Source organism: Hippoglossus stenolepis, chromosome 20, assembly GCF_022539355.2.
Source record: "Hippoglossus stenolepis isolate QCI-W04-F060 chromosome 20, HSTE1.2, whole genome shotgun sequence".
NCBI classification, from domain to species: Eukaryota; Metazoa; Chordata; class Actinopteri; order Pleuronectiformes; family Pleuronectidae; genus Hippoglossus; species Hippoglossus stenolepis.
The window spans coordinates 17,967,906-17,994,702 of NC_061502.1; the positions used below are offsets into that span (position 1 = coordinate 17,967,906).

At 43.3% G+C, this 26,797-nt stretch overlaps 1 protein-coding gene across 6 annotated transcripts; it reads left to right on the forward strand.

The window, feature by feature from the left end:
• The first annotated feature begins 301 nt into the window (after nt 1–301).
• On the forward strand, nt 302–23,112 carry LOC118099062 (dystrobrevin beta). 6 transcript variants are annotated; one of them, XM_035143323.2, is made up of 22 exons: nt 302–496; nt 6,729–6,779; nt 9,573–9,664; nt 10,161–10,241; nt 10,432–10,645; nt 11,351–11,436; nt 11,775–11,929; nt 12,071–12,170; nt 12,289–12,455; nt 13,424–13,548; nt 14,627–14,698; nt 15,153–15,230; nt 15,551–15,638; nt 15,835–15,914; nt 16,092–16,205; nt 17,219–17,315; nt 17,565–17,585; nt 17,825–17,978; nt 18,579–18,668; nt 18,861–18,908; nt 20,858–20,890; nt 21,065–23,112. In XM_035143323.2, the coding sequence occupies exons 3-21, from the start codon at nt 9,574–9,576 to the stop codon at nt 20,863–20,865; spliced, it is 1,869 nt and encodes a 622-aa protein (XP_034999214.1). In that variant the 5' UTR covers nt 302–496; nt 6,729–6,779; nt 9,573; the 3' UTR covers nt 20,866–20,890; nt 21,065–23,112. The 6 variants fall into 6 exon arrangements, with proteins under 6 accessions (XP_034999214.1, XP_034999213.1, XP_034999212.1 ...); XM_035143322.2 differs by lacking the exon at nt 302–496 and adding an exon at nt 4,948–5,196; XM_035143321.2 differs by lacking the exon at nt 302–496 and adding an exon at nt 4,948–5,111.
• Nucleotides 23,113–26,797: the final 3,685 nt, after the last annotated feature.

Sequence of the window (26,797 nt, forward strand, 5' to 3'; positions counted from 1 at the left end):
TGTGCCCAGGGCCTTGTTTTCTCCTGATACCTCCATGGTGCAATAAACCAATAATAAATAAAGATAAAATAAAGATAAATAAAAAAGTTAAATTCAAGCAGCCCAGGGAAACCAACTACTGTTAGAAGTGAAACCAGTGATGAGTTGGTTTTGTGTGAGCAGCGTACACCGGAGGGGGATGAGGAAGAGGAGGAGGAGGAGGAGGAAGGGGGGGTGAGGAGGGGGACGGACCAAGGAGGCAGAGCGACTCGTTTCAAAAATAGTTCCCGTCATCACAGCAGCAGAACCCGGCTCAGAGGACCGAGGCGAGGCGGCGGGCACCGGGGCAGACACACATGGTTCCCCCGCGGGAATAGATAACGGGACCCGGGAGGAGGAGGAGGAGGGGGGGGGACGGAGGACAGTCGTGAGCCACGGAGCCGGGAGGAGGGAAAAGTCGGTGACACGCGCTCCCGTGTTGATGTTCGAGTTTGAATACCTGCGGAAAACAGTCCCGGTGAGTAGAGCCCAGAGCTGCGCCCGTTTCAACGTGGATTCAACGCGGAATTAAAGATGGTGGCTTGAGGTTTAACCGCTTTAAATGTCGGGTTTCAATGTGAAGAGGAACGCGGAGAAGTTTGAGCGGGGTTCACGTGCACGTTGGCTCGAGGGGAACAAGGTGAACAGGGAGTTAAACTTTTTTTTCTGCAACATGGCCGCTCAGATGTCACACAGCTTCCCAGAAGGAGGCAGAGCCACGAGAAGCAGAACCAGACGCGTTCAGGAGAGTTCATTAAATAATAAACTCAAACCAGAAAAGACTGTTTGAATTTTCATACTTCAGCAAAACGTGCAGTGTGTTGTTGTCCCTAAAAGTTTTCAGTCATAAATCAAAATTATTGCTGTTCTCCCCCATGCTCCATTCAGAAATATGCAGATTTTACTTTGCAACGCGTATTCCTCAAACTTACAAATCACATTCAGCATCAATGTCAAATTTTTTACAATCTCTACAGTCAAATGTGGAATTCGGCTTATGGCATGTTGAGGATTTCATCAGGTTTGAATCGCACGTGCGTGTACACAACAAGCTGAATGGAAACTTAAAGAGTCCAGAAAGTACCGTTAGAATGTTATAATTAAAAATATCTAACGTGTTGTCGTCCCTCCCGGTGGTCAGTCGTAAATCGAGCCCACTTTTCAAATCAAAACTGTTTCCTTCTACGAGAGGAACCATGCTCCATTCAAAAATATGGCGATTTTACGTTTCCCCCAAACATAAATATATAAACTTTTTTGCAATCACTACAGTCTCAGTGTACGTGTAGGTACAATTACAACGCAACAAGCTGAATGGAAACCGCTGTGGGGAGAATGCTGGGATAATGACCTTTTGACCTTTTTGGTGAAATGAAAAAGGTTTAATAAATCTTTATTTCACTTCACGGAATCACCGGCCAGTCTCTCTTTTAATGAATCGTGTCATCTGACCTGTGGGGGTCAACTGAAATGACTTCTCACACCACAACCTGCCAAAAAGGTGTTAGCGGAGACGGCCCGAGCATTTGTGTGTGGCTGCGAAACCCAACCCTCTGAAATGTGTTGGAGCAGATACAGTCAGATGGTGAATCAGGGTGAACTCGGCCTTTTGTCCACATAAAACTCATGAAACACCTGATTGTACAAACTGTAGATACCCAGGGCTGCGATATATGCAAGTAGAATAAGAGAATACATGTTATTTTTCTGTCTAGTCACCAACGCATCAGTATAATTAGAGAAAAGTCATGTATTACTGATGTATACATACTGAGATATCTGTTATGAGCTAATACTGCCAACCAGTATGTCCTGGTGATTGAACTTCTGCCTAAAAGTTGAGCCCTTAAATTCAATTCTGTTACTACTATCAATAGTACTACATCGATGTATGTATTCCAATTGAAATTCAAAGTAAATGAAGATGGACGACGTGTCTCTACTTCCTCCCACTGTCTAGAAATGAAGCCAAAATATCCCAGATAAGAAAGCTGCCATCCAATCACTATCTGTGCAGTGATACTCGACCAATGAGAGTCTCAGCTGTCTCAGCTGTCAATCATGAGGTTTCAACTTGTGTTTTAGCATCAAACCAACTAATGAACACTTAAACAAACATCAACGTGATGAGAACTACCTCAAACGACAGAAAACATCTTTGAGAAACAAGTATTTGACGTGTAGTGACTTTTGAATTTGGTCTATTTCCCATCTACTAACATGGAGGAGGCCGGGTTGTACCGCAGTCAGCCTCCAGGGGGAGATTTTGGGGAGCTGTCACGTCGTCTATCTTTATACAGTCGGTGGTTAATCAACCGAGCACCTTTCTAAGTAGAAGTTGTGACAGTGTGAAAATTCAACTACTTCAGCAAAACCACACTGAGTCAGGTTTTTTTTTTTTTATTGTGTATTCAGGCAGTTTTCAGACTTTTCCAAATTGTCGCTCCCTGTGGAGGAAGCTGAGAAAAGAGAGGAATGACAGGAAAAAGTGCGAGATTACTGAAACCGATGAGCTGTCCCCCCGGAGGCCGCAACTTTTTCCCCTTGTCGCTGCATCTCGTGCACTTAAACCCGAGCGCTGGGTGATTTGTTTACATCTTGAACGAGACTAAGTAACAGAGGAATGAAGAAGTATTCGTCCCACTTCTCCCTGGCTTGTGATTACCAGGTATAGAAACCGCTAGCCCTCGTGTTTCACCTGTATACGTTACCTGCAGCGGCTTCTAATCACCACCCAGCTTCTTCATGCCCTTTCATCTCAGCGTCTCCATATGGAAGTGTTTTGAGACGACGCTGATTTACAGTAGTGCTGAATTGTGTGTTGCTGTCTCCACTACGGGTGAGGAGATAATAGCTGTGAGGGGGCGAAACCTATAATTAGAAGCAGCCCATTCCTATCCCGCCTCTAGTTTATATAATTTCTCGGGAATTAAATTATAGTGTAATTTAAGAGTTGCTTTATTTTTTGCGTCTGAGAGCAGTTGCATGTCGCCTCCGACACTTGTGGCGACCCTGGGAGCTCTCCCCTCGTTTACTGAGGTTAATTCTCAGACGGCTTGTGGCGTTGCAGCGTAATGACTGGGCTGGTTGTCTCCCAGCACAGATTCCCCAGTTATGTCGTCAAGCTTTGTTTGAGTAAGACCTTGTTTTGGACCAAGGACACTGATAACTCTGTGGGCCTTGTCGTCATCGATCCAGCTCGATGACTCAAGGTCATATTATCAAACTTGTTGTTCTCTTTCACTCTCTTCCTGTCGCTTAGCATCGTAGCGTCTGACTCTCCGCTTCCTTCTGGAGTCTTGGTACCTCCTAGATTCTTCTTCACGTCTTCACATCTTTATCTCCTTCTCCACCTGTACTGTCTCTATCTCCTTTCATTCTTCCTCTGCAACCAGCATGACCACCGCATCACTGGAGATGGAACCCTCACCATCGGAAAAGCCAGATTACCAGTCGAAGATAAAATCCTAAACTTTACTTGCTTGCAGTCACAGATTTAAGCGTAAATGTAATTATAACTGGAGATGAATCTGATAATGAGTCTCATTAAGTTTGTGATAGGTTTCTGCTGCATCAGGTACTCAGAAGGAAAACTTTGATGTTGTAAAACAAAGCAAGAGACTGTTTGTGGGGACGTGTCCCTTCAGGTATCGGTGAGACTATGAAATACGATCCAGGAAGGACGGGTTTGAAAAGCAGGTCCAGGAGTGTGACGGCGTATCACAGACATAATAAGACGGCACAGGATGATTTTACAACCCTGTAAAGTTAAAGTTAGTTTCACAACAGTCGTAAAAACATTACTGGGTCTGAGAATGGGACCAGGAGCTCGGGCTTGCACATATTTCTCCACCAGTACCGCCACTACCTCCAGAGAAACCTATAGCTTCCTGACCAGTCCTCCAGACACCCCCTGTGGCATGCTAGCTGTCCATCTTTAAAAAAAGTTGAAACCAGATATGAGTTGCTTCTGTTTTTACCTGCATGGTGACACCCCTGGAGTCATGCAGGGTCAGCCGGGCCGTCTCTATGGCAGCTCAGGGTTCAGAGGTCGGGAGGCAGAGAGATCGGAGAGGCGGGGGGGGGGGGTGTTGCTGCTTTTGGTTCAACCTGCTTGTAGGTGTTAGAATCGCAGGTGTTGCTCTGTGGTAAAGAAGCTGGTGTCGAACTTGATTTTCTACGTTTTTTAATGGCGGTGAGGTTTTTAATGAGGCTCAACCAACAAACGTGCAGGTGGTAAAGACATTACGTTTTTAGTTTGGTATTTCAGGCTTGAAATTCAACCTTTTTTTTTTTTAATGCTATCAAATACAAAAACCTTGCTTTTCTTCCAACTTCATTCTCCTCAAGGTGCAACATCTAGACCATCATCTTGTGTCCAGAGTGATGTTAAATGTTATAATTAATATCAAAAATATCAAACTACACATGCTGCGACTTATCAAATAGATATTTGTCCACGGCTGCAGCAGCATATTGGAATAAATCAAGTTATAGATTCCTCCTAAAACTTTCCAGCTTTTTGCTAAACACCACATTTCACTTCACTTGGTCTCCACTATGTCTGAAATGTTTCAGGACCCTCGAGGCCAAACCACCAGTTCGTCACTCGGCTCCACAATGTGCACAAACATCCAAATTTCTCAAATTGTCTGCAGAGCTTTGTGGGTTTGCTTTGTGTGTGTTACAGTAATCGAGGTCGTTTTGAGGATAAATGGAGCTCGTAGGTATTCCAGCAACGACAGTGTCTAAAGTTGTCGACTGTAAATATGTCATATAAACACACACACACACACACACACACACACACACACACACACACACACACACACACACACACACACTGGTCGGGTCCTGTCAGGGCCGATTTTGAGAACACAGAGCAGCTGGAAGTGGTGATGTGGTCATGTGGCATGCATGGTGCGTGCGGGGGGGTAAACACTCTCTAACCCTTCTTTAGTACCAGCTCGCCTGCCTGAAGCTCTTCCCTTTATCAGTGTCGTCTTCTTCTTCTTCCTGTTCGTCTTCGTCTTCGTCTTCGTCACTCGTGAACGTTTAGTTCGTGGATTCACCCCCACAGAACGAACGCGGAGGTAATTTTCTGTTGTTGAATTTTGGCTACGAATTCACACCTGCAGTGCATGATTCAGACTGAGAGTGAGTGACTTCTATGAACAGGTGAGTGTGTGTGTGAGAGAGAGTGAGTGTGTGTGATGTTTGTGGGACAGTAGATTGTGTGTGTGTGTTTGCTTTCAGGACCATTTTCCCTGCTCAGGTGTTGGGGCTGCATAACTTTAACCACTGTTCTGAGGAGTTTCTTTAGAGTGTGTGTGTCTGTGTGTGTGGTTTGCGCGCGTGTGTGTGTGTGTGTGTGTGTGTGTGTGTGTGTGTGTGTGTGTGTGTGTGTGTGTGTGTGTGTGTGTGTGTGTGTGTGTGTGTGTGTGTGTGTGTGTGTGTGTGTGTGTGTGTGTGTGTCTCTGTGTGAATGTGTTTATGCACAGGTGCAGTAGTTGGGTGGCCTGCACTGATACTACCCCCCCTTTTACATGCACTGTCCCTACATGCACACCCTCTATTAAAAAGAGTGAGAAATTAAATGTTTTTGAGACTGACAATAATATTTGTAATTAAGTCATCGTGATAACTTGAGTCTGTGTGTGTGTGTGTGTGTGTGTGTGTGTGTGTGTGTGTGTGTGTGTGTGTGTGTGTGTGTGTGTGTGTGTGTGTGTGTGTGTGTGTGTGTGTGTGTGTGTGTGTGTGTGTGTGTGTGTGCAGGATGTATAAATGACAGCTCACACTACTTTAGTTCGGGACCAAGTTTATGGAGCTTTAATGATTTGTTGATTAATCCATCGGCAAATCGTCTTTGTATTCAAATTCATTTTCTTTGGCAAAAATGTCAAATATTTGCTGTTTCTAGCTTTTTTTAAATGTGAGGATTTGATCTTTAATCTTTTATTTCTGATATTAAACTGAACATCTTTGGACCTTTGGACACTTGCTCAGACAAAACCAGATGTTTGAAGATGTTCCATAAGACGAAGAATCTGACAACTTTAAATACTTGTCAGTGATTGATACTCGGGACAGGATTCTGTCTCTCCTCCGTCAACAGGCGTGACACTGGTGTTTTTGAGAGTTGACAGTTGTTATTAAGATCACATGTGGCATTTGAGGTTGGTAACAGGATGTAGAACAGGAACATTATATTCTTATGAGACGTATGTCAACAGATGTGGTGGTTATGTAACAACTCAATCTAATTTGCACTATTTGCTTCTCTCAAAGCTCCGTGCCTGTGCTTTTGTGTTTGTGAAGTTTAATGCTTCTGTATCTTTTTAAATGTATGTCTTCTATGTAATATCCTGTCATGTAAAGTGCAGTACATGTTTATAAAGTGTACTTTACGCTGCTTTATACTGCAACAGAAGATAATAATGTAAAAGCATTAAAGTAAATTCTTTTAAAGATGATTTACAATCGGCATCAGAAACTGCATATTACAAAACCAACCAGATTGGAATTAAACAATAATATAATATACATTTTTCTATCCAGTGTGAAGATGTAGTTGTGGAATGTGTGTCCCACTGGTTGTGTTTAGTGTGTGTCTTTATCAGTGTGTCCTCTGCTGTCTCTAAAGAGCCTTTGACGTTATTGTTTGAAGACTGAAAAGACTTTTCTCTCCTCCCTGTGTGTCTCTCTGCTAGACGTCCTGTATTGAAGCTCCTCTGTCCTGTGTGACCCCCTGACACAGAGAGGTGACCGCACACACACACACACACACACACACACACACACACACACACACACACACACACACACACACACACACACACACACACACACACACAATGACACTGTTCATTCTTTAAAATTAAGCATTACAGAGACAGCGTTTCCTATGGCTCATAGTGTGTGTTCGTGTGTCTCTGTGTGTGTGTGTGTGTGTGTGTGTGTGTGTGCGCGCTCAGAGCAGCGTGTGTTGTTGGCATGTTTGTTTCCGTAAAGCTCAGCAAATGTCGGCCACAGTAAAACACCATGGTGCAACGGCCGTGTGCAGCGCCACCCACACAATCACAGAAAAGCAACACGCATTCATGTGTCAGCCACGTCTGTTCCCCTTCTCTCTCGCTCCCTCTTTCTGTTCCCTGTACTTTCATTTCTGTAACGGAACTCAAAGTACCAAGTAGAAAATGATACAAAGCTGATTTGACTTTGTCCTCTCACGAGAGAATAGAGCATCAAACGTTTCATGTCATCATGACGCACATCGCAAACAGACGCAGCAACTTCTTGAACAAAATGCTCAGTTGTAGCGTCGCCTGATGTTCAGTCTGGTAGCTTCAGGTGTTGTAACGTTGCTATCTAAAGAATTTCCAAGCGCCACTTCTCGGCGCCTTGACCAGGGGGGGGTTAAAAACCGTCCGTGGGGCTGTTCCGAGCCCTCTGACACAGTTGGGGGGGTAATTGCGGGAAGGTTAATTATATCTACGATGGCTTAAAGCTTCGAAAGTTAAAATAAGAAGCAAACCTCACACAGCAAATGTTCCTCCGTGTCAGCTATATGCAGACAGACAGACCGAGAGACAGACAGACAGGGTGTAGTTATCACCAAGGCCAGGCTGGAAATAACAATTTACTCATCACGGGAGTCCAGAGTTGTAACTGATGAGTAAGTGAGACTCTCGGAAATGGCCACATGTCCTTATTTGGTTCACGTGAGGTTAAAGTGACGCTACCGGACAGGAAGTGGAGGAGCTGAGGATCAAACCACTATTTGTTGTGGTGGCAGTGCGAGAAATTAACTCCCATCAGGGTTCAGTTCAAGTTCAGTAATTTATTCTCCAGGATTCCTCAGATGAAGAAGCTCCAGGTGACTCTCAGGAACATGAGACCATGACACGTCCTCCGTGCACAGTTGTCTAGTGTGAGACTATAGTTGTGTCTTTCTCAGGGACACATCACCGAAGTTACACTTATACTTGCACTTGACGGCAGCAGCTTCGAGAGTGTGTGTGTGTGTCAGGGAGTAAGAAAGAGGAAAGAAACAGCTGTGTGTGTGTGTGTGTGTGTGTGTGTGTGTGTGTGTGTGTGTGTGTGTGTGTGTGTGTGTGTGTGTGTGTGTGCATTTTTGAGTGTGTGAAAGTGACTGAAAAGAAGAGTCCTTTTGTCTGGGTGAAGCATGAAGTCTCCTGGGAAGCTTTTAAATCCTCTCTGGAATTTGTGCGCGTGTGTGTGTCTATATGTGTGTGTGTGTGTGTGTGTCTATACGTGCGTGTCTGTTGTGTGTGTGTTGGGGGTTGGCCTGTCACCACATTTGTACAAGGAATGCAAATATTTGTGTGCGTGTCTTTCAGTTTCGTGGTGTAGTATAACCGTTGCCATGGCGACCGGTATCCTCTGGTCTTTTCCGTGTCACCTGACGGCGTTGGGGTTGACAGCTAACTTTTTTTCTTATTCTTTTCTTTCACCGCCCCACCTCTCTCTCTCTCTCTCTCTCTCTCTCTCTCTCTCTCTCTCTCTCTCTCTCTCTCTCTCTCTCTCTCTCTCTCTCTCTCTCTCTCTCTCTCTCTCTGTCGTCCTCTAAATGCCAGCCTGCAGATCAGATTACATCAGCTGCTCTCATTAATGTGTTTATTTACCAAGCGCTCCACTCGTCCTCTCTCACAGACCCGGTCCCATGATGTTTACATGGGTGTGTCGGTATGCACACAGTAAACCAGTGTGTAAAAATACACACTCATTGTATTTCCCATTTTAGGTCGAAAGGATTTATCTTGGGTTTTAAAGCTGCTTCTTGAAATATTGGAACAAATCACATTTAACACTTGAAGAATTCCTGTTGCACTTTGATGTCTTAGTTCACCACATTTGCTTCTTCACTGTCTATGGCTGTAACACATCAGACATTCAAATTTGTATTTAATGGTCTTTTACATTAGTAATCGATTATTGTTTTTCTTCTATAAAGTAAAGAAAATGCCCATCGAAGTTTCCTAAAGCTCAAGGTCATGACATTGAAATGCTTGTTTAGTCCAATCAACTCCAAAGATATTTAAATTTCTAAGATAGGCAGCCACATAAATGCTTGAAAATATTGCTAATGATTAATTGATTATCAAATAGTTACAGTAACATAGAGATGACTGATTATTTTTCTATCACAAATTGATTCAGCGCAAATTAAATCATCTATTACACACTTATTGTCGTATTTAACTAATAAATTAGGTATTTTAACATCACCTGTGATCCTCTATTAAAGCAAAATGGACAATTTATGTTCTGTCAGTGGGGGGGGGGGAGCAGGATGGACCTTTCTTGACGTTGCTGTAAACACATATTTATATATATATCCACACACTAATATCAACTGCAACAAACCAAACTGTTCCTGAGACTGGTGGTTGCAGGATTACACTGTTTATTGCATCAGTTATTTACGAGACATTTTTTTCCACCTCCGTCAAAAACATTGAAACGGTCTCCTGATGTTTAGATTTCCTTCACTCTGACACTAAGAGTCCTCGTGGTTTGTTTCGCTGTTGCAGGATGGTGATGGAGGAGGGGGGTCCAGGAGACAGAGGGAGGGGGGGTCCGGTGACGGCAGCAGCGGAGGGACGGCAGATCTTCGTGGAGCTCGGTGAGTGACCGCTGAACCTTAATGAACTGAGCCTGCGGGAGGTCTGTGCAGCTCATTCTGTTCACAGGATTAAAAACTACCTTTTAGTCTCTTTTCCTGGGAAACGTTTTAATGCGTTTCTGTAAATATCACTTTATTGATATTCACTCCGAAGAAAGGAGATAGAGATTGATGAGAAGATCATGAGTCAAAAGATTTACCAATAATAAATATCCTGTATCTATTAAAGCCTGATTGCTAAGTGATTATCTTTATGGTTATTGGGGACTGGCAGTTACTGATATATTGTGAGATGTTGACAATAATTCCTAAGATGTCAAGAAATGTAGTTGAGGCTTGATATTTTTTTGTTTAACCATAATATATATAAAATAAAAGGTTTTGTTTACATGTTGCATGTTTTGTTGCACTTTGTTCCACACAATAAACTTTGTGTGAGGATGAATGACTTTTAAAGATTTTTCAAAACGTCCTCTTCTTCTTCTTCTCGTCCCAGGGGAGCAGAACCTTGACGGCATTTGTCTTTCTACATATCGAACGTCCTGCAAGCTCCGGTTTATACAGAAGAGATGCAACCGTGAGTCAAAGCTGCTGTCAAGGAACATGTTGGCTGTTAAAGGGACGTGACTGTGTGACCAATGTCAGATGGAGGAAAAAAGATTTCTATTAAAACATGTGGAATGATGCAGATACGGAAATTACGACCAGTATAAGAAAACACATCGGCGTGTGTGCAGGTTTCACTGACTTCCCTCCTCTCATTCCAGTGCATCTGATCGACATATACAACGTGATCGAGGCGGTGCGGGACGCTGGTCTGAACGCCGTCGAGCTGAACGCCGGCATCTCCGTGACCAGACTGGAGAACCTGGTGTCGTCCCTGTTCAACCAGCTCAGCAAGCGCCTGCCCACCACGCACACCATCAACCCGCAAGAGAGCACCGCCCTGTTCGTGGAGTTCTTACTGGCTGCCGTGGACAGGTAACGACAATGCAGAGTAATCCCAGTGTAAATGTCCCATGATGCATCTGTTTCAAATTGTCTTTAAATCTATTCTGGACCGAACCAGCCTGACGCGTTAATGTAAGAAGCATGAGCTGAGCAGTAAAGCTGATCTAATAAACTCCGAGCTGCATCTGGACAGTGAAGACAACGGCTGCAGATGTGCACAACAAGGCAGCAGCACTCTTCAAACTCTCAGACACCTTCATTAATTATTCACATCTTCTTACACAGCGCTGGGATTTTACTGTTGACTGACCTGAGCTCTTCTGAAAGATCAAATCTCTAAGAATCTAAGTCTGTTTGGAGATTTAAGGACTGATTAAGGATCTGTTAGATAAAAAAGACATAAATGTGTTTTTTTTTAAATAAGCAGGAGGACAGAGCTGTGGCATTTAGAATATAATATTTCATCTGCATAATTACTACTGGTGCTCGTATCCATGGCAGCAGCAACAACACAGGCTACATCAACTCCCTGTTCGCTTTATTCATACATTTTACAACACAGACAAAAGAAAACAATTAGCTTAATTTGGAGAACCCCCGCTCAGATATTCACGTTGTTATTAACAATAAAAAAGTGCAAGACTACCTGAGAACTGCTGTAGACCTCACACTGGGTTTTATGTGAAAATCAAGGTGGTGTATCTCAATCAAATGTGTGTTTGTGTGTTTTCCCAGTGAACCAGAAAGCCGACTGACGGTGCTGTCGGTGAAGGCGATGCTGGCGATGCTGTGTGGAGGGAAACTGGTGGATAAACTCCGCTGTGAGTTCTTTCAGCATGTGATGTACTTGTTGTTGATGTATCCATGTTAGAAATGTGCCACCTTGTGGAGAAGGTACGTCAGTGCTGCTGTTTTCTCAGGTTGATTCGCATATTACTCACGTTACAGGGAACATAAACGGCTTCACTGCGCCACATTAAAGAGACTCGACTTGAGGGCAGATCACCGTGACATAAAATATTAACTTTAAGAGTTGTAGAGCTTACGGTCATAGTGAGGTTACATCTCAGGAGAATGAAAGTAGGTTAATGTAACAGCTCTCTAACTGTGTGTGTGTGTGTCTGTGTGTGTGTGTGTGTGTGTGTGTGTGTGTGTGTAGATGTGTTTTCTCAGATATCTGACTCCGGTGGTGTGATGGTTCTGTCCAAATTTGATGGGTTTCTGAAGGAAGCTCTGAAGCTGCCCACCGTTGTACATGAAGCACCGTCCTTTGGCTACACGCACACATTAGCGCGCTCGTGTTTCCCACAACAGGTTTGGTCAAACACCTTCGTCTCTCGAGCTACTGATTCATCTGAAAGTTTATATTAAACATTGTTTTTCTTTCCCTGCTGTATTTTCTATTCACTGCTGTGTTTATTCTTGTTATTGTCTCTTGTATTTGTTGTTGTGTAGAAGAGGGTGATGCTCAACATGTTCCTGGACATTGTTACCAACCCTCCTCAATGTCTCGTTTGGCTGCCTCTCATGCACCGCCTGGCCAACGTGGAGCACGGTACACACACACGTGTATATATACAAAATATTTGAATATTTGTATTACCAGTACAGCAGTATATTTACTTTGAGATCAAGATCTAAACTCTTCAACTCCCTCTCTCTCTCTCTCTCAGTCTATCATCCTGTGTCGTGCTCCTTCTGTCGTGGCAACGGCATGACGGGCTTCCGCTACCGCTGCCTCCGTTGCCGCGGTTACCAGCTCTGTCAGAACTGCTTCTGGCGCGGCAACATCAGCGGCTCACACACCAGCCAGCATCAGATGAAGGAGCACTCGTCCTGGGTGAGTCACCGTGCGATTACTCATTCATCACACCAGGGGGCACCATCTCTGTCTGTGTGTGTGTGTGTCAAAGTTTTTAAGTAACTAGTAACTAAAGCTGCCAATCAAATGAGGTGCAGTAAAAGATATAATATTTTCCTCTGAAAAGTATAAAGTGACATAAAAGGAAAGTACAGTTACCTCAGTTGCCTGAGATTTGTACTTGAGTAAATGTTCCTGGTTACTGCTGTTGTGATTTGTTAAATCCAAAAGACTGATTGGAAATGAAATATGTCAAATCTTTATAATACTTAATAGACAGCTGCTCGAGGCTGAGGGAGAGAATGTTTTCAGTATAGAAATGATGTATAAATAGATGGAAACCTAGTCGTTTGAATTATTCATCCCTCCGACTTGGCATCATTTGTCTTATTAATGTTTCAGGAATTAATCTCCTCAGCACCGCTGCTCCTGCCCGTCAAAGTAAATCTCTCCTAATAATCCTCCGCAGACTTTGCACATCATCTCCCACAGGATTCAGTTTCAGGATTAAGTTTACTCTCAGTTTACCTGTCGACCTTCGGTGCTGCACAGCTCTTAGTTTAAAGTCGTGCACCAAGTGAACACAGATCAGTTAAAAATACTTTTTATCTCCAATATTCAGCAGGAAACTTAAAATATGTCTTAATAATCTTCTCTAGAGAAACAATGCAAATAAACGATAGAAATGTAAAAGACTCCTGCAGTGAACGGGGGATTCCTCCCCCGGATGTGTGAGCGTGCAACAGATGCTGTGAATTGCCTGTAACCTCTGAGATAAACAACAAACTGATAACACGAGTTCAGACTTTCATCCTTCAAGATTAACTGTTCCAACCACAGAGTTCAGTCCTGCTGTTAATGCAGTTAACGCTGCTTCAGTCACACGGTCTATGAACGTTGACCTGACGTGTGTGTCTCTCTCTGTGTGCGTGTTTGTGTGTTTGTAGAAGTCCCCAGCGACGAAGCTTGGTCGAGCCCTGAGCAGGACTCTGGGCTGCGTATCGTCCAGAGATCCCCCCCACCCAATTTATCCAGAGGAACCTGAGAGGACGCTGAACCTCTCCAACATCGTGTAAGACCTCGCAGCACTAACACACACTTATACACACTGTAACACACATCGTTCATGACGCACACCAGGACTGAGGGTATGTTACACATGCAAGACAAATAACTACAGTTTATTCCTCTTGGAAAAGAAACGGCACATTTACAAGATATAAATATATTCCATCATCAAATCAATACAACACAGTTTTCTTCTATAGTGTTAATTGCTTAAATAGAATTGGTGAATAACATTAGTCAAGTTCAGCAACATTTACTCGTCTAAATGATAATTGACTCAGATTCACTCACATTACATCATCTCAACCTCTTATGACAATGTCAAAAAGGCAAAAATGATAAGAACACGTCAGGTTAAGTAGAAAAATTATATTTTGTATCTAAACTAACAAAAAATACGATGGGAATAAATAATTATAGGTCCTATTGTCCCTATTTCTGTCACTTTCATCACAGAAGGTGAAACATTAACCACCGCGTTGCAGAAGCATTTCACCGACTCTTGCTTCTGTGGCCGTCACCAAGTTACACGTGCACAGAAAGTTATGATAACATGAATAAAACCAAAGTCACGCCTCTTCGGCCCGGCCCGCTGCGGCGGCGGCGGCCCCGCCCCTTTTCGCTGGATTCCCACTGTTTGATTTTCCAACAAGCGCCGACAGACTGGGTCATTACAGACCTGCAAGCTCTGACTAGACTCGTATTCAGGGCAGAGCACAGAGGCTGCACTTAGCACTGCTGTGAGTATGCTGACAGCAAAGCTCTGTCGAACTTTACACAAGGTTTATCAGACTTTCTGTCGTTTCTGTTCGTGCTCACTGTCTTTCTCTTTCTTTCTCTCTCTCGCTCTCTCCCTCCGGCGATCTTTGGCCTGTGTGTGTTTGCTCAGACTAGAACGATTCACTAGTGCATGAATGCACAGAAAAGCAGACGCAGCGTGTGTGAGAATGTGAGGGTGAGAATGTGCGTGTCTTTTATCTGAAGGCCTTTTGTGTTTGAACGGTTAAATGTCGTTGTTATCACTTTATATTTGTACGGTTGATGATATGGACTTCACTCATTGTGTGTTTGTGTTTGTGCAGCCCCTCTCGACCTATTGGAAACGCCAATGAGGCCATGTTGCTGTCCTCGTCGTCACCAGGGTCCACCAAACGGTAAAGACTCGATAGATTAGATAAAATACCGGTTCCTACCAGGCCATAATGTGTCAGAGTCATCATGAAATGGGTTTTTAACAACTTGCTTTATTCCTTTGTTACGTGCAAATCACAGTCTCCTCTGCAATAACTTTACATCAACTGCCAATTAAATGTTTTTGATTGGATTTAATGAAAATTTGAGTCTTTTGCAGCAGCTCGTTCACTGCTGGTGTTTAAAAAGCACCGGCCTTCAAATTCAAAAGGACATTTTAATGTAGAGATTAAACGAAACATGACACGATATTAGAATTATACGATAATGTCAAAAATGTGAATTAGCATTTTATCCGTCAGGGTGAAACAAAGCTGTTGTGATTCCTGCAAATTGGGTAAATTGGTTGATAATCACAGTCTTTCATGCTCACCGGTTATTTTCTGTCTGGTTTTTTTTTTTATGTCTGCCGTCCAGTTTGGCAGCGGCTCAGCGCATGAACGAGGAACACGCTCTGATCGCCGCGTACGTGAATCGTCTCCAGAGCAGCCCACGGTGAGAGAGAGGAGCAGAGGGGGGGGGCATTGTCACCTGCTACAGGCTGTTCACATGTTTGTTTGATCAGACACCAGAATGTGCAGGAGACAGTTGCCAAGTAACACCTACAGTGGCTCACAGGGGACATTTGACCACTCAAGACAAAATCAAAGATTTTAAAATAATGGAAAAGAGTCCATGTGTAATGTACCTGTATCATCAGCTGCCATGCCGGCCTTTTTAATCTAACACTTCTGATGATCATTAGTCGTATGATGCTGACGTTCCTCCACTATGTGTTGTGTTGTGTTTGTGTGTGTGTGTGTTGTGTGTGTCAGTAGTGTGGACAGTCCCAGCAGACAAGATGAGGAGCACAAGCTGATCGCCCGCTACACCTCCCGCCTGGCGGAGTCTGACGGTTCAGGAGTGAGTCAACAACACCTCATTTGTTTCCTACACCATTATATGCAAATCTTCAATCAGGTTCTCGTATGTTACACGTGCACACAACTCAGGACACACACACACAGTAATGAAGTCTTGTGGTCGTTAAATGATCAATGATCAACCCACAGTCATTGTTCCAATAAGTAAGTTATTTGTGTGTGCGTGTGTGTTTCAGGTGATACCGAACCGGAGCATCAACTTTGACGTGAACAAGCAGAAGAGGGAGCTCATCGCTCAGCTGGAGAGTAAAAACAGGTAGAAACGGGTCAACACACAGTTTGTCTTACTCTGTGTGTTCCACCGCTTTTCAGATTCGGTTTGTCTCAACTTAATTTTTCCTTCCAAAAAGAATAAAAACCTGTTATTTAGCCCGGACTTCCCACACGATCCCAGCCGGAGCTGAACACTCTGTTTATCTTCTGAATTTCCTAGAGAGATCTTGGCAGAGATCAAACATCTCCGCACAGAGCACGACGCCGCCTGCCAGCTCAGCCCGGAGAGGGGCAGCACCAACCCCACGCTGCTGGCCGAGCTTCGCCTGCTCAGGTAAACACAGGCTCCGCATCAGGAGGATCAGGAGGATCAGGAGTTTACACCGAAACCTGCCGAACACAAACGTACAGCAACATGTTCAAAAGGTCCAGAGATCCCCAGCCCCCGTGCTGCTGCTGCGTTCCACTGCATCGAGAACCGCAGCGTTGGGTTCGGAGGGAACTCGGCCGTGTTGCTCTGCGGCACGGGGGGGGGGCTTTATGGCAGATGGCAGATGGCAGATGGTCGACCTTTTGAAAAGCTAATGTAAAAAAAAATCACCACCAACATGTTTAGGCTTAGTGTGGAAAACAAAAGTCAAGGGAGGACGAGGTGGAGCTGGAAGTGAGCGGGTTTAATCTGAAGCAGTTACAGGCTGTTTATCCACGATGGTTGTTCACTGTAACTTCACTGTATTATTATTATAATGATATATTTGTTTTTATGAGATGCTAACGTCTTTCAGATGATTTTTTATTTTAGAATGAGGTCACTGTGTCATGGTATATTTTTCTATACCACATGGGGGTGCCAGACTTGCAAATTTTTAATTTCTACTCAAAGTGGCATAAATTTGAGCAGATCACAATATACTGTGTTGTTTCTACTAAATTATTTGATTGTAATATTTAATATATACTGAGAAACCACACTCCTCGGCTTGAAACTTCGATTTTCCTGAAAACTTAGATACTTTTGTCATTTTCGCTGTTTTCCCAGAGAATAATTCATGAATCTTGATAAAGAAATCAGGCATATTTGGGGGACTGATGTAGGGCTTGATTGAAATCCAGAGCATTGGCACAGATACTGAGTTTTATTCTGTAAGAAAACCGAAAGGCTAATCTCCGAGCCCTTGTCTTGTCCTTGTTGGTTATTTGTCAGTTTTTGGAAATTCCGTATCCTCGTTATTTTCGTCTTACTACAGCTTCTAGCTCCAGAGAGTCTTGGTGCTTGGGTTATTTTGTATTTCCTGTTTCCCCCTGACGCAAGCTGTTTGTGTGTGTGTGTGTTTGTTTGTGCTGAAGACAGAGGAAAGACGAGCTGGAGCAGAGGATGTCGTCTCTACAAGAGAGCAGGAGGGAGCTGATGGTGCAGCTGGAGGGACTGATGAAGCTGCTCAAGGTGACTCACACACTCACACACACACAGACACACACTGACTATCGCCTTCAGCCCGGTGTCCTGCCTCTCACTAGAGGGCCTCGTCTCTTTTCTCTGTTGCTGCAGTAACAAGCTTCACTTCCTCTCTGCTACTTCCTCCTTTTTTGTCTCATTTTACCTCTGTTTCTGCCTCTGACTGTGTCTGACCTCCTCTTTTCCATCCGTTTCCTCCCTGTTTGTTTACAACTGCCCATGTTGTGGCCCCTGTAGGATGAGGAGCAGCGACAGGCAGTAAGTTTCTCCCTGTTATGTTGAGCTTTAGCCTTTTTTTAACTCAAAATAAGAAAAACATTTCAAGCCGTGCGGGCAAATTCATTTCCTTAATTGCAACCTTGATATTTTGGATTGTTAACGGCCTCTTATTGAAGTCAGACGAATCTTTTCTGGAGATCTCAGTTGTCAGTTGTGAGAAAAGACAAGTATTACAGACGCCTCCAGGTCCTAACAACCCTCTTGAATCCGTCTCTTAGGCGCAGGCCGCTGGCTCTTCTCACGCTTCTCCTTCCCGGCCGAGTCCATCAACCGTTCGCTCTGTAGGTGCCGCGTCTCCACAGGCTCACATGTACCCTCCCCAGGACTCCCTCGCCGGGGTGGGTGGAGACGTACAAGAGGCCTTCGCTCAAGGTGAGAGGGATTTTGGAGAAAGCTTCTATAAGTGAGTGTGTGTACATTCCTGCTGTGACAAGTTTTACCAGCTGAAAAACTGCGTTTGTAGTCGTGCGTGTGCTTCATTGTAAACTGGGAGGTGTTGTTTCCATTTGAAGTCGTCGCTGGGTTGTGGTTTGTTATGATTTTGTTTTTGTTTAACAGTAAGACAGTTTAATATTTTAAGTCCTAACTTAACACAGGGTTAGTGTAAGAGATGTTCTGGTACTGCTTAAAAATTCTGAGTCGCGCATTGGCAAGTACTTGAATCTGTTACCACGTCTTTGAAGTAGATTAGTTTCACCAGTAAGTTGCATTACTCCGCCGCTGGCTAGTGTCTGTTTTTAGAGCAGCAAAGGAGAAGTTATTTCTGGTAGAGCAGCGTTAGCCAAAGTTGGCGTGAATGTCAGCAATTTAGAAAGATTTCACACTGGAAATGCAGTTAACAAGCGTGACTTCCAGGGTTAGAGGCCTACAGCTGTAAAAACACATACATATAGTGTAAATCTGAAGTTTGTTCTGTGGTGTTCAACACTAGATAATGATAGTTGTTGTTTTCTCTGCGTGTGTCTACTTCAGGCTCCAGAAGGAACCTGAGAAACGACCTTCTGGTGGCAGCTGACTCCATCACCAACACTGTGTCCTCCCTGGTCAAAGAGCTGCACTCGGGTACAAACAACACAAACAACACAAACACACACTCCCTCAGTCTCCTGCAGATGTTCTTCACTCATTTCTGTAGCTTCTGAATGACTGTAATTTTTTATAAAAGATGAGAATTCTCTGGTTTGATAATGGACAAGTTGCTAAAATCATTTTGTTTCGACGCACATTCACATGTTGACTTTTTACTCTGACTAGATGATGGTCGGGAGGAAGAGGAGCGGTTGCTGAACGGGAAGGACAGAGGTACATTTATCTCTTCGAGCAGCGGCTCATTAGCTTTTCTCATTAACGTCTTTTCTAACTTGCCACGTAAAGCAGACACACTAATGATGAATATAAAGTTTGACCGTTGCACCGAAGCTCCACGAAGATTTTCTCCATTTTCAAATTGCTGAATTAACAATAACAACAGAGCCAGATGCTAATAATCGGCGTCTTTTAGATTTTGACCTTAATAATGCAAAGCAAACGATGAAAAAACATATTGAACACATGAAAATTAGAAGTCAAAAATATAGGATTTTTCTGCAAGTTTTCGCTTAAAATGTGTGAAGAATTGGGGAGTTTTTTTAAAATCCCAAAACAATTTGTAATCTGTTTCCCACGGCCATGTCTCCGACGGTTTTTCATGGAAAATCCTGATCACACAAGAAAGTACAGAAGTGGGATCTCATGACAGTGAAGAGTTTGGCCAAATTTCTTCAGTTAATAAGTCTGTCCACACATCTGAGGCCGGATCTCTGACTGCTCAAACCAGGCAGCCTGCATAATGTCTGCATAATGGGATTAAATGCAAATTTGTTTGAAACTTGTGCAGCTGACGTAAAATAATCAACTCTGCCCTCGTCGTAAGAGTCTAAATCAAATTTTACAATTTTAGATTGAACCGTGGTTATTCTTTGTAATGTTTCATTAAACTGTTTAAATTTTTGTTAAGTAATTAAACCACAGAAAACCTCAGGCAACGTCGTATTAATCCACGATTAAAGATTCATAATTGTTTTCTTTATTAATACATCTGATAATTACGTTCTTTAATAATTAATTAAATACTGAATGCATAAGATATTGAAATATCTTTATTCTCTGTGGCCCAAGTTTACACATTCAAAAAGCTCTTTTTCTCAAGGAAATTTAAAATAACAAAATGTTGAGTTTACCGTCACAGAGCAAGAGTAAGTTTCCCCCCCGAGGGCTCAGAGGAAGTTAATCCGCTCGTCCACACATCAGCTGAGTTGATGTTTCCTCTCGGCTCTCGAGGGCACACTTGAACTTTTCTCTCTCTGCGGTGCTTTCTTGATCATATGTCCAGCAGCGAGAGCAAATGGGGTTAATCTGTTAAAAGTATTCAGATCCTTCACTTGAGTAAAAGTAGTAAAAACACTCCTGAGTAAACTAAAAGCCTGTAGTGGAAAGTAACTTGAGTGAAAGTACAGGAATATTCTCAAATCTCCTTGAGGTGTCCAAAGTTTTTCTCATCTTGGGGACGTGAACTCTGGAAACAAGTGAGTCTGGATGTTTTCCAGAGTTTCCCTTTTCCACATAAAGACACAGCAGGGCTCCCCCGGACATTCTCCTGAGTTCTTACCATGGAGCTGGCTGGAGAAACTCATCGTGAGTCACACTAACAGCAACTGACTCTGACGTTTACGTTCTCACACACACACGGAACCTCTGGATAATTTCAGGCGAAACATCCCAAGTACTGCTTTTAACGCCCGACCTTTCCTGCCCTGTTTGTCTGTGTCCGTGCGCGCCCACGTGCACACTGTCCACCCAGCGCCACTCGTTCTCCAGGTGCTCTCGTCGTTTCCGCAGCAAGCTTCATTAACACGCCGTCTCATTACCCGCTGCTTTATGGAGCCCCTCCTCTTTACGAGAGGACCACCTGCAGAGACAAGGTGGTCAAACTGCTTCCTGGTCTGTTGCCCGGCTCAGTGTAAAAACTCATTAGAATACTAACCTGCTGTACTAACCCTCGGACCCCCAGCCAGACAGGAGGCCAGGGTTCAGCCTGCATAAGAAACCCTGATAGATCATCTACATCATAGTTTTTCCACCGGAGTTAGTACCATTTTATTTGAAGTTTCTATGTAAGAACTGGTCTGAATCTTATTTTTAGTTTCTGTCAGAATCCTGAAGCACTTGTTTCAGTTGTTTTACTTGTTTCTAACACAACTTTCTTTCTCTAGCAGGTTAAAATCATTGGAGGAACAACTAAAGCAGTAAGTCATTTGTTTTTACCCAGTTGTTTGTTCCAGCTTCGTATTTTCACACACAGACTTAATAATCTCATCTAATTCTTGACTAGAAAGCTAACGAGCATATTCCAAAAAAGTTAAACTGTTAAATTCCATGTGACAGAATAATTAAATCTTGATCTGTCGCTCTCTCCTCAGGTGTGAGGTTTCATCTTGGCCAAACAAGACCCTGCAGGGATTCAAGCGGATCTTCTTAGAACCCTCGTTAGCCAGTGGGGATGACCGCTCCACTGTCGATCAACCAATCACGATGCTGGACACCAAATGACCCCACAGCAGGGGGGGTCCCTACTGATGTATAGCTGAGATTCTGTGTGTGTGTCTTGTCACTGTGGTTTTACGTTAGTTTTTTGATTTGATCGTGCGTAGCTAAACGAGCTGACGGATACCTACTGATTTGTACTGTAGCATGTGTGTGTGTGTGCTCTGCGTTTTTTTTTCGAGTTGCGAGATGGTCGAGCAAGTGAGAGAGAGAGAGAGACACCGTGACAGATGAGGTGCGTTCAGGACATTTGTGAAGGAATTGTTTTTTTAAAAAGGAAGGAGGAACTGTACGTGACCATGTGAGAGGAGAAACATAGGAAAGTCAAAAGACAGACAGGAAGTGAGATGTAACGTTTTAAGTTTCAGCACTGTGTGCTTAGTATTTATTGCTTTGATTTGATGTTTGACATTTATTCATTCGGTTGAGTGCTTCTGTGTACGCCAGTGTGGTCGGGCCCTGCTGTAAGCTTTAATGTTTCCTGCTGCATCGAGACCGGCGAGGACCCCCGTCTGATTGAAGCGATGCAGAGTTGAAGTGTCGGCCCAGGTCTGAAACCTGGACCAGATTAGTGCCGTGGTGCTGAAAGCAGCTCAGGTCGTCCACACCTCTCTGTGGATCCCACTACTGCAGTGGGACCACGTTTAAAGAGGTCATATCTGATTACTGTGTGTGTGTGTGTCTGTGTGTGTTCAACAGGGGAGGGGCGGCAGTAGAGCAGCAAAGTGGGAGGAGAAGATTCGTAAAACCTTAACGCCTATTTTAAAAGTTTTCTTTTAAAGGATCCGTTCAAAAAGAGAAATAAAAAAAAATCGGTGGTTTTAATTTGTGAAATTTTGGATAACCAGCCACCAACAGTCCGAAACTTGATTGTTTAGCTTTTATAGAATAAATATATAAAAGAAAAAAGCAAGTCGTCTGATCATCTGAATTATGATTTGTCATAAAACATAAAGAAAGTGAACAATAATTCCTGGATCGCCCTTTAATCCACCTCTGCACCAACATGCAAGACGTTCTCTCCCCGACCTCGTCCCTCCGAGTTTAAAAGTAGTTTCACGTATTAGTCCTTCCAACAAGTAAAAAAACAATTAGCACATTCAGGAGCAAATCATTAAAAAATGTGTAATAATTGATTAAATTTGATCCTAACTCTTTATTTATTATATTTTGATAGAGTAAGAAATCAATTAATATTTAAAAAAATATATAATTAATTTTCTTGCAACAACAGAAGAAGAAAATAATCAGAAATAAAGTATTGATATTACAGAATTTTGTCCATTCAAGTCTTGAAACTGCTCAAAATTGCCTCTTTGCTAAATAAAACCCAAACGTGACAGATTCTATCCAAACAGCTGCTTCTCAAAATTAACTCCTCGCACTTTGCTCCTCTTTGAATCTCCCTGTTAGACGCCTCTGATTGTTGAAGTTGAAGTAACCCCCCCCCCCACAGCACCTCAAAACAACATTTTTATGCAAATCCAGCACGACCCAAAGCGACTCACTGAGCTCGAGTCACGTCAGGTTGATTTTATTTTCATGTACCAGCCGTGAGATGTTTTTTTTTATCAACATGTTTGGATTCATGTTCACAGGAAGCTGTACTTTGCTGTAATGTACATTTCTGCATCAGTTTATTTCCGCCCCCCCCGGCCTCCACTTTGTTCGACTGACTACTTGTGGCTGGGATTATCACGTTTTTGAGTCCGCAGCGATGATTGACTGACAGTGCGAGTGATTTAATAAACCAATGAGCTCATGTTTCAACGTGTGTGCGTGAAAAAGGGAGAGCGAGAGAAATCAAGACTGACAGGACCGACTCGTCCAGACATGAAACTCATTCAGCTCTGAACCTGCCGGAGCTGAGACGGTGTGAGTGAAACGTGTGGATCATCGGCAATAAATGATATTTAACGTCAAACTCTGAGCGTCTGCTTGTTTCTTGTTCACTTCTTTACTCGACACCTCAGACTTTTTCCTGAGGCTCAAAACAATTACACCAACACAACTAAATGTATTAATAGAATTCAGTAGCTTTTCAATGACTCTCCTCCGATTTTTCCATTTTCATTCCTTCCTTGTTTGTCCATGTTCTCCTCGTGCTGCAGTTTGGCAGAATTTGAAACATCTAATAAGTTGGAAACCACACTCTCCACTCTATTCCTGGAAAGTGACCCAGTTGTGAAATTCCTCGACTTCCCTCCGCTGAAGTATTGCACTTTTCTAAATCCCAGGATATTACAACGACTCCAACACAACTGGAAACAAATCTGCAAAAACAAACCAGAGCGGGGGAAGAAAATACGAGACCATGACTAAACCAGTGGTGGAACGAAGAAAGTGTGTTTACTTTAAAATCCTAATAATCCTCAAAAGTTTCCATGAAATCAAAAACCTTTTAAGAGTTTATTACTTCCCCATTAGCCATTTAGGGAATGTTCTTTCTGTAATTACCAGACTTTACAGTATTTCTCATTGCCATCGTCGTCCTGGATTCAAACTTCGTACCTGAACAAGTTGAATTGGTTTGATTGCACTGTAAACAAATTAATCCGCTGCTCTTCAGTTGTAATGAATACGTTGTTTACGACACTGTAAAATGAAGTTGTACGCACATCCTGTTTATGGTCATTTTAAAGAGTTAAAGTAATTCAGTATTTGTAATAAAAGATTTATTTTATTGTTTACAACTTTGATTGATGACATTCATTATAAAAAGCTTTAATTGCTTTTAATTCTACTTTAATAGCTTTATTAAACATATATTAACTGCCTAGAAATGCTACTTTGATTTTTGGTATTACTTTCATTCAAGTACAAGAATGCAGGATTGTTCTTGAGTAGTTTTTACACTCTGGTTTTTCTACTTTCTCAGTAAAGCGTCTGAATCTTCCTTCCACCTCCAACAGAGTTCCAGGATCGTAGTGAAGAAGAAGCTCCTGTTAAAAACACGCCACCTATTTTAGGCCTCTAACCTACTACCCTAAAAAAATCCAACCATTTTAGGAATGTAATTAATCCGAGGGTAGAACAATAACAGGCAGCAGTCTGAAAAAAAAAAAAAAATCACATATTTCCATCCAAACGTGATCTCAGTAATCCGGAGAGAAGCTTTTTTTTTCCATTTTCCTGTGAGCCAGTGTTTTTCAGTCCTAACCCAGTTTCTATAAATACCCCCTTGTCTCTCAGCCTGGACATACACTAAAAACACCAGTTTTTCCTCCTCAATGTTAAGACTTTAAAAACTTTCCCCTGATTTAGTGTCCTCGTTAGTGTGGATGAGCAGTTCTCACTTTTCCCATGAGCTCCCCGCAGAGGTCGTGACTCAGTGGATGTGCGTTTGTGTGAGGGTGTGTGTGTGTGTATACAAGGAGGGGGGGGGGGGTGTAAACTATAGACTGAATAAAGCACATTGAGGTTTTCTGTGTGTCAGTGACCTCACTGACTGCTATAAATAACCCCCACCTCTTATATGCTCTCACACAGACACACACAGCGCCCAGTGTAGTTATGACCCTGTGTAGTCCAGATCTTTTTCTTCTCAGAGGTCAAACTGAGTTTAACCTTCTCTACTAGAAACTAACTGCAAGAATCAAGCGGCGGAAGTGCAGTGAAAGTCTATTTGATGTGACAATTGAAATAAACAATGAACTCTGAATCAGTAAAGTGCCCTCAACTTTGATTTGCTGAGATATATATAACTTATTATGATATATAAGAAAGATTTTCACATTTCAGAAGCTGGAATGAACAGATTTTTTGCCGTTTTTGCTCGTTAAAGCAACTGAAACATCAATTATCACAAACATTGCAGACTCATTTTCTTTCGGTGGACTAATTGATTGATTGATAGGTGAGTGACATCTTTTTAGGGGAATTATCTGTCAATAAAACAATTCTATCAGAGCAAGCGCCACATAGACCTTTTTACACAGATTCCACACTTCAACACGAGATGTATCTTCTTGTTCATCAGCAGCTTCTTTCAAATGTGCTCTATCGATTATATTTACTGCTTTTTCTTTCCTATATGTTTGATAGAAGACCACGTCCACAGCAGCCGGAGCGCACGTCTCAACTTGTCCCCGCAGACCTCAGCTTCACCTGTTGGAAAAACCTGAGCAGAAAGATTAGAGGAAACGAACCCGCCGAGCAGGAAAGTTGGTAAAAGTGTCAGTGGCATGACAAAGAGACATCTGAGGCACATTTTAGTCCAGAATCCCTGTAACACAGTGTAAGTCAGTGGTTTACAACTCCCGGATACATCAGAGGACACAAGATCATTAAAAAGACAGAAAAACTTGAAAGAAATATGCTGCTTATGTTAATTTGTTTGACTTTTCTCAGATCTTACATTCTTTACTCTGGAAACTGGAGCGTCTGAGCTTTTTAAAGGTGCATTTTAAGTTTAGACGTCACCTTGACCCCCTGAGACGAGACAGATGTGACAGAAAGTTTCCTCCAGGCTGTAAACTGCTGACATCAAACACACGGAAACAGGAAAGTTATCTAAACACCAGTTATTACTCATTGGTCACATTCCTTATATTTGTAGTCTTTGCATTCCTTTGCAGCCGGTTTGTATCTTTGAACTTGAACGTAGCGCTAGTATTCGTTTTGTGTCTCTTCAGTCTCTTCTTTGTCGCCATTTTGTGTCTTTTTTTCATTTTTTGGTGTCTCTTCTTCTTTGTGCGGTTTATTGACGGGTGGCAACCAACATCAAGGTGCACTACCGCCATCTACTGTATCTCCTATTATCCTTTGTGATAAATACAAACTTCCCCCTCTTCCCTGCTGGGTCCATTGGCGGTGGCCAAGGTGCCGTTGGCTGCCACAAGGCGGCAAGGTGTTGGTAATGCACCTTGACGTTTGTTGCCACTCGCCAATAAACCAAACAGAGAAGAAGAAGGTCGTCTGACCTCTCAGGCCCCTGGGTACGTCCATAGCTGTGTCTCAATTCAGCGGCCGCATCCTTCACGCCCTTGTTGACCGCATCAGCCGAATGCGAAATGAGACGGTCTGGTCTTCCTGTTGCGTCACCAGCTTGTCCCGCGGTTACAGCCGTTGCCTAGCGACACAGCTAGGGACCAAAACGTTGTAAAGCTGTTTTTTGCATGCCACTATTTTGTCACGCAAGTGCAATGGATCATGGGATACGTTGGGCCCGGGAACTGGAAGGACACATTTGAAGGAGCCTTCGCATTGGGACAGTCTGGTCGCGGCGCTGTGACGCACTCGGTCTCCGAAGGACGCAGCCCCTGAAGGATGCATCCTCCGAAGGACGCAGCCCCTGAAGGATGCATCCTCCGAAGGACGCAGCCCCTGAAGGATGCATCCTCCGAAGGACGCAGCCCCTGAATTAGGACACAGCTCATGTCTCCTACCTGAGTCCAACCTCTACACCTGTTTGTGTGTGCGTGTGTGCGCGCGTGAGTGACGTTTAGAATGTAGACTCTAGGACCCGGCGGAAACTTTCTGTGTGGTGCGGCAGAGCCTCTGCGGTTAGAGAGAGAGAGAGTGTGTGTGAGAGAGAGAGAGAGAGAGAGAGAGAGAGAGAGAGAGAGAGAGAGAGAGAGAGAGAGAGAGAGAGAGAGAGAGAGGCGGGG